Raw genomic sequence first — 11492 nt, 5'->3', positions numbered from 1 at the left:
AAACGTGAGTCAAGTGTCGTGTTTTAGAAATTGTATTTAGATCGAGTTGTATCTTTAATTTAATTGTTTGCACATCGAGTCGACGAGAATCGACTGGGTTGTAATAGCTAGTTCCCCAACGACTCCCTCATTCCCATCTAAGCCATGCTTGTGAATGATTGTTAGTATAGTTCAAATCAATGTCACATGCTAAATCACTTGGACAAAGTAGATTAGAAGCATTAAACGATTAGAAACCAAGCTCACATGTTAGAATCAAAATGGTGTTTTGCATTCTCTTACAACGAATCGTAATCTTGTCCAATTAGCCATCGTAGTCCTTAGTAGAGGGTGTTATTGCAACGGGAGGGGGTGGGTGTTTTATTAACGAACTTCCCATCACGTACTTTCAACAATGAACTCAAATCTCGTTTTTAAAATGGTTCCCAAATTTCCTCAAATTTGGTGGCGACTCCAAACAATTTTCAAACCCGTGGATTGCGATCAAATCCCCACATCCACATTTGGCGACTCCGCTGAGGAGTTGTAACTTGAAAAGGAAAATGATGGCTAATAGGACTAACACTTTGATTCTTTTTGTATACATGCATCCTAGGTAGCACCAAAACGGACACGGACACGTGACACGGCATCTCTTGAAATTTAGGACACGGGACACGTTATTTAAATTTAATAAAATATACTCCCTCCTATTCATTCATTTTGTCCCTCTTCTATTTTGCACAAGAATTAAGAAGATGATTTTGGACCACACAAAACACTCTATTCCACTCTACCCCACATGTAATTAAATTTGGACCACACAAAAGTTACCAAAAAAGGAAAAAGGGACAAAAATCCGACTAGCTTCGATAAGGAAAGAGGGACAAAATGAATGAATAAGAGGGAGTATATTTTATAATTATAAACGTTCGATTTTATTTTTATAAAAATATTTGATATTAAATTTAAATAAGTGAAGCTAAAACTTGCCTTGATTATAACTCATTTTCATTTACTATCCAAACGAATCTTTTAATCAATCTCTTTCGACAGCTCATTTCACGCTTAAAGAACATCATTCACCACAAATGATGTCCAAATGTCATGAACACGCGTCGGACACGGCCGAAATACCATGGACACGCGTCGGACACGTGCCCGAATAAATGTAGAAAGTTAGACACGGCTCTATAGGTGTCCGACACGTTTCGACGTGTGTCCGAGGAGTGTCGGTGTCCGACACGGTGTCGGACACGGGACGGCTAATTAGGAGAAGTGTCCGTGCTACCTAGCATGCATCACCCATTCGAGACTTTAGGAGGACCACCTAACCCATTAGGTCGATTTCAGTGGTTAGGAGGTGACGTCCACTATGCTGATTTAAGTATCAAGATGGTACCGCAGAGATCTCTAAGTACTTGCTCTTACCATATTGCACAATTCTGCTTATGGGAGGCTTAACTTTCTTTGATAAGGTGCGAATGCTTATGTGTTATATGATCATCCTCCACGTTTTTTGAAAATTTCAAACTGTTTTTTCGAAAACCGTCTTTAAATCAAGCATGTTTTCAAATTCGGAATGCTGCAGAAATAGATGTAGGTTTTTTTCGACTAAAATGAGCTTTTTACAGCCGGCATGCTGTCCATTTGAAATCTCGTTTTTTTTCAAATCATCTATTTTCAAATCAATTCCGAAATGATTTATGACCTTTCCTGAGCATAGAATATGTTTCGGGTCAAGTCTAGTCATGTCTTGGGTTCAAGTGACCCATGTCTAGTACACGACCCTAGTGGGTCACCCAAGCCACATCTTGGATCCAAGTCAAGTATGTCGACCATTTGGGTCAAAGTCAAACCACCAAAACGTCCAATCTAGGCCACCTAGGACGTTTTCCACGAGCCCAGGAACCATGTTTGGTTCAATCACGGGTTAGTCACACCGAGTCGATGTCAAGTCTAAGTCAAGAAGTTGTTCGAGTCGAGTCATAGTCCTTTTTAGGTCTAGACCCCTCCCTCATGTGACCCATTTACAAGTGAGCCACTTAGCTCATTTGTTGGGTCTTGTCCTGTCATTGAGTCAAGTCTGAGTCAAAGGTCAAGTCTATGAGTCAAGTCCTTGTTTGTGCAGGGGATTTTAATTCAAGTATTGATTGGTTTGGGGTTTTTTAGTATAAAGGCTGCCTCAAACCTGAAGGAAAGCAATGGAAGCCGCCATCACTAAGCTGAGTGAAACTTTGGAGTTGATGATGACTCGACTGGGAGCCATTGAGGCTAAGATCAATGGGGAAAACATTGCTTCTACCCCAACAGAAATGACTAAACTAGAAAAACGGTTCAAACTTATTGAAGATCAACTGAAGCTCTCTCAGGGAGAGAGCATCCACTATGAGAACTCTTGGACCTATGCTCCTGTCCAAGATGAACTCCCTAAGAACTTTGTGCTCACTGACATCCGAAAGTTTAAAGGAACAAAGGACCCTCTCCAAAATATTCGGTCTTACAAAGAACACCTTGCCTTGAAAGGTGTACCTGTAAGTATGCTTTCTGCCATCTTTTCTACGTCTTTGGAGGAACACCCAAGGGCCTGGTTCTATAACCTTGAACTGAAGAACTACCCTACGTTTGAGGACATCACCGTGGAATTTTGCAAACATTATGCTGATAATGCAGCGATCCAAACCATTATGAAGACTCTAGAAGTTATGACTCTAAATGAAAAGGAAGGGTTCACTGATTTCCTGGCCCGATGGCGCGCATAGAGCATGAAGATAGCCAGAAAACCCGAAGAAACAGAAATGGTAGATAAGTTTGTGAAGAATATCTGACCCGTCTACCGTGATGTATTGAAGTATCAAAACTTTAGCACTTTGAAAGAATTGACAAGGTGTGGGAAGAAAATCGAAGATGGCCTCCAAGCTCCTGAGATGGAGAAACCAAAGGGGTATACTGCGGGCTCCTCCTCTAAATCAAAGGCACAAGTTAGTGCCAACCATATTCAAGCTATCAGCCTTACGGGAGGAACTTCTAAAAGGCCCGAACGCTCTAGTCCAAGAACATATACTAACATAGGGTGTACCTACACATACGCCTTAGAGAGACTCATGGCCCAGGGTAAATTGAACCCCATTGGCCCGAATCCTGAACTACCGTTGGAACAACGAAATAAATGGTACAAGCCTGACGCATATTTTGCATACCATCAAGGCAAAGGACATGACACGGAAAACTATTTCCGTCTCAAACATGAAATACAAGATATGATCGAGAGTGGAAAACTCCCAATCTCGACAGTCAAACCCAACAACGTGAACAACCCATTTAGTGATCACGGGAATGCCGTATTTGTCGAAGACAATATTGATATGACCCACTTGATCCGACCCGTATGTTGCTTGAAGGGTTTCTTTGTTGGAAAGGAGGTCATTGATTGTTCAAAGTACCTCCCAAGCCCGAAGAACGAAGTTTGATTTGGGGATTTTGGCATCCATTGCACACCGCACATTCTCCGGACTGGGAATGAAATCCATGGAATTTGGGACGATAATGAAGATGATATCTACCTTACCCAAGGGGCAATTATCCCACGAACCCAAGATGAAATATTGAAACCAAGAAAGGATGTCCTTAAATCCGCCTCTATTGCCAAGAATGTTCCAGATAAGGGATCTTTGGAAGAACCTACCGTAGTCAAAGCACTTAGTGAAGGGTCAATCTCAGAGGTTTCCCTCATTAAGAAGTTCCAAAAGACTAAGGCAGATGCCACTAATGGGAAGCCAATCTCGAAGCACCGAACAATGAAAGACGTCCATGACGAGCTCATTATGGCCGTGAACTTCCTAGAGACCCGAAATCCGGCGATAAGAGTTGATGAAGAGACGAATAGGGTAACAAAGGAAAGATATTCCCAACCTTGGTTCTTGAAGCTGCAGCAAGAAAGAGAGGAAAATAGGAAGAAGTTAACCTTGAACTATCTAGCATTCATCAAGTATCCTCCCAAATACATAGTCCTCAATGGCACAAATGAGAACTCATCCGCGTACAAGGTTGGATCCTCAGAAGACCTAATGGTAGGATACATATTGCCATGTTGTGGTTGGGATGCCAGAGAATTAAGCAAGGTGACCAAGGCTTGGCATCAGTGGTGGTTTAAGTCAGCAAGAAGAATGTCTTACCTAGAGGAGAAAATGAGGGTGGACATAGATTACTACTGCATCACAGAACAGAAGTTCTACTGCCCTTAGAAGGGGAAATTTTTAACCTGGATGACGATTCCGAGTCTGAGTCTGAGTCTGATAAGAGTCCTAGGTTTGAGTCTAAGGAGTCAGGTGTCGAAGCCACCCCCTCCCAAGTCTTTCCTTTCCATGCACTCTTTTCTAATTCTGGTATCCTGGGGCCTGTCCCGAGTACCTCTGTTGTCTCACCACTGACCTCTGATCAGTTGGCTCAAATGTTAGCACATTTCGCGCAATTCAAATTAATAATGATAAGATGAAATAGTTTGCTTACGACTTGTTTTATGTACGTTGCAATTCAATTTTTAAAAATAACTGTTTTAATAATGACATTGAGAATGAGCCTAAAGGCGAACAGGTTGAAGAATAAGAAGAGGAGGTAGAACCACCTCCACAAATGGTTAAAGGGTTAGAAGAGTATCGGTGATCGAAGATACCGAAACTATTAATATGGGAACCACCATAGAACCACTGGAGCTTAAGATAGGAACTACCTTAGATCTCGTAGAGAGACAAGGGTTCGTTGACCTTCTGGGTGAGTTCAAAGATGTTTTCGCATGGTCTTACAAAGACATACCGGGAATTGATAGGGAAATTGCAGAGCACAGGATTCCGATCAAACCAGGGTTCAAACCAGTAAAGCAGAAACTACGCAGAATGCGTTCAGAGTTGTCTTTAAAGGTTAAGGAAGAAATTGATAAACAACTCAAAGCCGGGTTCATCAAAGTGTCGAAATATTCGGATTGGGTCGCCAATGTAGTGCCAGTACCGAAAAAGGATGGTAAAGTTCGTGTGTGTGCGGACTTTCGGGATCTTAACAAAGCTAGTCTGAAGGATGACTTTCCATTACCTCACATCGATATCTTGGTTGACAATACCGCAATTGACGTATTACTATCTTTCATGAATGGATATGCCGGTTACAATCAGATTAAGATGGTCGAGGAAGACATGAGTAAGACAACATTCACGTCACAATGGGGAACCTATTGTTACACAGTAATACCTTTCGATTTGATAAATGCCGGGGCAACGTACCAGAGAACAGCAACGACGTTGCTACATGACATGATGCACAAAGAAGTTAAAGTTTATGTCGATTACATTATAGTCAAGTCAAAGGAACGTAGTGGCCATCTTGGGGCACTACGAAAATTCTTTCAAAGATTGTGAAAGTACAACATGAGACTGAATCCGCAAAAGTGTGCTTTCGGGGTCACCTCTGGCAAACTGTTGGGTCATATTGTTAGCCATCGTGGCATCGAAGTAGACCCATCAAATATCAAAGCCATTGTGGAAATGCCCTATCCCGAGACGAGAAATAAATTTGAGGTTTCCTAGGAAGATTTCAATACATAAGCCATTTCGTTGCGAAGTTGACCATGATTTGTAAGCCGATCATTAAGAAACTGAAGGTCGGAGAACATGTTATGTGGGATGACCAGCGTCATGACACATTTGATAAAGTAAAAGAAGTGTTATCTTCTCCACCAGTTCTAAGCCTACCAGTGGTGGGGCTCCCGTTGTCACTATATCTAACTGTTACGGATACAGCAATGGTAGCTATGCTAGCCCAAACTGTTGACAAAGAAGAAAGAGCTATTTACTACATCAGTAAAAAGTTCTGAAACTACGAAGTAAAGTACACACCTATTGAAAAGACGTGTTGTACCCTAGTCTAGGCAACAAAGAAATTAAGATATTACATGCTTAGCTACTGTGTGAGTGTCTACTACAAAATGGATCCGATCAAGTACTTGTTTGAAAAACCAGTGCTAAATGGAAGAATATCGAGATGGACCCTCATGTTATCAGAGTTCGATCTCAAATATGTGCCTTTGAAAGTGATCAAGGGAAGGGCGGTTGCCGATTTCCTTGCCGACAACCCAATCGAAGAAATAGACGTCATTGACACTTGGTTATTTCCCAACGAAAACCTGGTACATGTCGAGAATGACATATGGGATTTATATTTCGATGGAGCATCGAACTATATGGGATATAGAGTGGGCATACTTCTTATCTGGCTAACAGGTGAACACGTGCCCGTGTCCATCAAACTGGATTTCAATGTCACAAACGTTGCCGCTAAATATGAAGCATGTTTGCTTGGTTTACGTAGTGCTCTAGACTTGGGTTTAAAGAAGTTGTTAGTACATGGAGACTCGTCCCTCGTGATCAATCAAGTGGGTGGGTCATGGAAAATTTAGAGCCAAAGTTTGGCCCTATATCAAACCAGGATTGAAGAATTGGAGAAGTACTTTGAGGATATTTGATATGTTCACCTCCCGAGAGAGGAAAACCAATTTGTAGATGCATTGTCCAAGTTAGCTACCTTGATCAACATTCCCGACCACATAGACAATATGCCAATATGTGTCGAACGAAGATCGTCACCTACCTATGTAAATGCAATAGATGATAACGAGGAAGGTGAAACCGAACCCTGGCATGCAACCATTTTGAAATTGAAGGAAACAGGAGAGTACCCTCCCAACCTTGACACGCGTGGAAAGCGCACTCTACGAATGTTATCCGCCCAATTCATCAAGACCGATGATGGGCAATTGTATAAGAAGACGGCTCAAGGTGTTTTATTGGATGCATCGATAAACCGATAGCTAAAAAGGTTATGGAAGAAGTCCGTGACGGTGAATGTGGGCCACACATGAATGCCCATATTCTAGTCCGTAAGATCATAAGGTTTGGTTGTTATTGGACAACGATAGAAACAGATTGTTGCAAGTATGTCAGGCATTCTCACAATTGTCAGATATTCGCAAACGTACAACACGTGGCACCTTCTTTGTTGTACACCATAACGTCACCATGGCCATTTCAACCTGGGGAATCGACATCATTGGAAAAGTAAACCAATCAGCAACTGGAGGGCATTGTCTTATCCTTGTTGCAATTGACTACTTCACGAAGTAGGTAGAAGCTAAGTCTTATAAAGTGCTAAAAGCGAAGCAAGTAGCACAGTTCATTCAGAATGACATCATTTGATAGTACGGAGTACCACATGAGTTCATCAGTGATCATGGAACTCATTTCCAAGATAAGACCGAGGTTATACTTGAATAGTAAAAAATCAAACATCACAAGTCATCACCATACCGACCACAGACGAATGGTGCGGTAGAGGCCGCTAATACAGTTGCAGCCATTTTAAGGAAGATGTCTAACAACTATAGGGAGTGGCCAGAGAAGATACCCTTTGCATTATGGGGGTATAGAACTTCAATTAGAACAGCCACGGGTGCAACCCTGTACTACTTAGTTTATGGGATGGCAGCGGTCCAACCAGTTGAGCTGGAAATACCATCCCTAAGGATCCTACTAGAAAGCCAGGTTCCTGAAGAAGATTGGGTTCAAGAAAGATATGATTCACTAGTTATGCTCGACGAGCGGCGTTTGAACGCATTGTACCATGTCCAACTCTACCAAAAAAGGATAGAGAGAGCTTTCAACAAAAAGGTCAAACCAAGGGGAATTAGTGAGGAAGATCTGGTTCTCAAATTGGTTAGAGCTTTTTTACCTATTGATCCGAGGGGTAAATTCAAATCAAATTGGGCAGGCCCTTATTTGGTAAAGAATATTTTGTCGGGAGGCGCAGTTCAGTTGACGGAATTGGAAGGGAAGGACTTCACAAATCCTACGAATTTGGACCAGCTGAAGAAATACTATCCTTGATGGCCTCATTCTCAAATGTGATAAAATAATTTTTGAATTGCAAATGTTTTTAGAATAAGTTGTGAGTTATTTACACTGCATGAAGTATTTTATGTGAGAATTACGGACTCGGTTTGATTCTGTTGCAAAGCAGATACGTAGGCAACTCTTAGTTAAGAGCACAACCGAAACATGCAAAACAAAAATGAAATTTTTGATGCAGAAAGTTGGGATTTATAATAAATAATAAGTTTTTATTTATTCTAAATTCCGGGCGAAGCCTGTTACAATATTTTATTCCGGGCAAAGCCCATCACACACAACTAAAAAAGGAAAGCACACAAATAGTAATAGTAATAGTAGATAGTAATGTCGAAGACTACTCTTTGCTACCCTCAGCCGGGCCGCACACTCCATCACGACGAGACGAAGTCTCACCCATCATCAATCGGGCTCCTTTCTTCGGAGGAATTGTCAATTCTTCATGAGGGCCCAATCTGTCTTTTACACTAGGTCGAGGACCATGTCTTTCTACAAGTGTCAACCCACTTTCACTTCTCGGACCTAACCTCTTCCACACATCTGAAACCAAAGAGTCAGTCCTAGGAGTCGAGTCAGTCTTTGTTCGGGGTCGTCCCAGTAAAGGATTCTCGGTTCTTCTCCCCTTTCTTGTGGTATTTGTAATCAACGGCTTCATCCTCGTAAAGTTTCCTCCAGGCCTTGAAATAAGGCTCAATAATCCAATGCAAATAAGAGGGTGACACCTAAGTAGAAGCAAATGGCTCAGATATATGCCAGATAGTCCTCCGAGTCCAGGACTCTAACCATGCATTACACCTCGCGAGAGTCACTCCTTGGACTTGGCCGCGAACAGGCTCAATAGCGAAAATTCGTTGCCGACGACCGACTTGTCGAAGAATACGGTCCGGATAGATATGGGTGGACCACTTCAAGTTTAGAAGAGTGAGATGTATGGTTCTATTAGTTTCAGACAAACCAATAACTGTATTAAGGTGAAGCCAAGGTAAAGCCCATCTAACATGTAATCCAGCATTGGCAGAATGCCGCTGTCGCCAAAAAGGCTCCTTCTTCCCAGTAGGAAATTGAAGATGACGAGAAGTGAAGCTTCTCACTTCATATGTACCCGGAACCTTCAGTGGATCAACCAACTCGAGTCTCTCACATACCAAGATCTGTGAAAGGGGCCGAGAAAGCGAATTAGACTACATGAAATGATGTCAAAACCCACTGAAAAGAAAGGAGGTGGGCAGCGAAAAAAAAAAGAAGAAAAAAGAAAAAAAAAAGAAAAAAGAACAACAAAAAGACATACCTGTAGAAGACGGGTTGATCCAGTATAAGCAAGGTTCGGGTTGGCCTTCCGAGCATCTAACCCAGCAATTATTTCAACAAGAATGAGACAAGTTGGGCTCCTACGTTGCTCCATCTGTTCGACAATCCGAATGAACTTCGCTTTACCATAACAAGTTGGTACCTCGGTATGCTCTTCAAAAGCATAAAGATGAAGCATAATCAATCCAAAAGCCCTACGACAGAATGTCGCAGGAATCAATGGGTCACCAGCGCGACCAAATTTCTGAGCAATAGCGAGTAAGTTTACTCGTTCCCCATCAACGAAGGCACGTGCCTCACCAGGTGCCAAACCAAGGAAATCACAGTACTTGTTAGCTCATCCCCTCTGAAAGTCGTCAACAACAGGAGTTACCTCAATCTTCCAATCTCCTAGAATGGCAATTTCTTCCGGAAAGGGACAAATCTCTCCTTCTGGAAAAGCAAAAACATGATGGGTAGGATCCCAGAATTTTAAGCAGTCGTCAAGAAAGACAGTTTCAGGCAAGACCTGCCTCAACGGGACTAGTTGTTTCAATCACGTATCAACAAGTATTTGAGAATCCAATCCTTTGAAATCAGAAACCCAAGATGACATGGTATTTCGAAGAGAATTCATGCTTAACAAGAAGTTTTGTGAAGAAAAGAATAAGAAGTTATGATTTACCTCCTATTATGATCTCCTTATATAGTAAAAACAAGTAGAGATTTCCAATGGTTTTAGAAAAGTCCTTGCTTGCAGCCGAAGTAACTCGCCCGAGGCCTTGGGGCGCGGGCCTCCAAGCTTCCTTACTTCTCCTTACCACTTGTTGTACCAAAATTCATTGTCACGGGATTTATTTGTGTTTCGCGGTCCAGAATGGCCAATCTACATTTTTTATCCCCAGTAAGTCCATGCTTGAATTAAGAAACCCTTACGCACTTATGGGTTTTTTATGTTTTACGAGTTATGTCTCACCCATGTCATTTACGGGTCAATCCCCGAGCTAGAAACTCGAAACATGTTTACTCACCGTTTTCCTATGAAATTTCAAAAATTCAAATGCTCCGAGCGCACCCCATTTTCAAAGTAAAACTTTAATTAGCTTCGAGTGAGGCTCATATTCAAATTCAAATGCTAATCCCGGGCGGAGCCCATTTTCAAAGTGAAATTTTAGCTCCGGGAAGCCCATATTCAATGTTCTGGGTGAAGCCCATTTTCAAACCTTAGCTCCAGGCGAAGCCCATTTTTCAAAATGTCAATCCCGGGTAAGGCCCATCTCCATATGCGAATCGGGGCAGAAACCCAAGTAAATGTTTTAGTTCGGGCCTCGAGCCCAACCATGTGTTAGCTATGATTTCCGAAAGTTCGGGATAGCATTATGTGATTTATGTTATGATATATATGTCCAAGTTTTAACAGGAACATTTCAGCCAAGCACCCTAATGTCCGAAACTTTAAGACCGAATGCAACTGGGGGCTCTATTCGCTTTCCAGCTCCAGAGACCGCCACAATGATGTACGGAGAAGTCTTCACCAAGTAAAGGTAATCTGTGTCAAGTTACTAAGATGAGAATATTCCCCTGCAGAATGCAACCAGTGATATTACAACAACGCTGCTCAAAGTTGGGCCCCAATGATGAAGACTATTAACTCTTGTAGGTGACAGTATGGGAGAAGTATCTACAATGTATGATAGCAAACCCTTCAAGAAAATCGTCCATTTGGGCATAGTTAGTAGAATGCATGCCAGCAGTATTTGGGTCGAGACAGTAGAATGTCAATACCAATGTATGCCGAACTACGATGCGGGTTTGATTCCGTCACAATGGATACGTGGGAGCCTAAGGATAAGGCTCAATCCACCATATATGCAAAGTTTATGCGTCGATGACCTATGATGATGATTTGATGTAACAGAAGTAAGAGTCAATCTCCAGCAAAGTTTCAGGTATGATCTCTCCTTATGGCTGGCGAGCTTACATACGCAAGTCTAATAGACTCTAAACGACCCGTGGAATCGTCAGGTCGAGAGGGACCTGGGGTATACTTTGACTTTTGCCTTGTCCAAGCCTCAGTCAAAGTGGGGGCTCTGTAGATACCAGTATCCGTCGATATTGGAATTTACAGAAATCTCGACAAAACACCCGATGATGATAGGACACATGTTTATTTACAACGCTCGTTAGCAGATTTCGTTTTGTGATGCGAGATAGGCATTATTTGACGATTTTATAATTTAAATGAAATTTAAATTATTTTGGAATAAATGAAATTTA

At 41.9% G+C, this 11492-nt stretch overlaps 2 protein-coding genes across 2 annotated transcripts; both read left to right on the top strand.

Moving 5' to 3' along the window:
* The first annotated feature begins 5953 nt into the window (after positions 1-5953).
* LOC141620092 (uncharacterized) lies at positions 5954-6424 on the top strand. Its single transcript, XM_074437052.1, has one exon. It carries the CDS (start codon positions 5954-5956, stop codon positions 6422-6424), a length of 471 nt encoding a protein of 156 aa, XP_074293153.1.
* A 967-nt stretch (positions 6425-7391) lies between these two features.
* On the top strand, positions 7392-7907 carry LOC141620091 (uncharacterized). Its single transcript, XM_074437051.1, has one exon. It carries the CDS (start codon positions 7392-7394, stop codon positions 7905-7907), a length of 516 nt encoding a protein of 171 aa, XP_074293152.1.
* The last annotated feature ends 3585 nt before the right edge of the window (positions 7908-11492 follow it).

The sequence above is a fragment of the Silene latifolia genome, chromosome X (assembly GCF_048544455.1).
Source record: "Silene latifolia isolate original U9 population chromosome X, ASM4854445v1, whole genome shotgun sequence".
Classification (NCBI taxonomy): Eukaryota; Viridiplantae; Streptophyta; class Magnoliopsida; order Caryophyllales; family Caryophyllaceae; genus Silene; species Silene latifolia.
The sequence above is the reverse complement of the archived record's forward strand: the minus strand, read 5'-3'. Positions and strand labels throughout refer to the sequence as shown.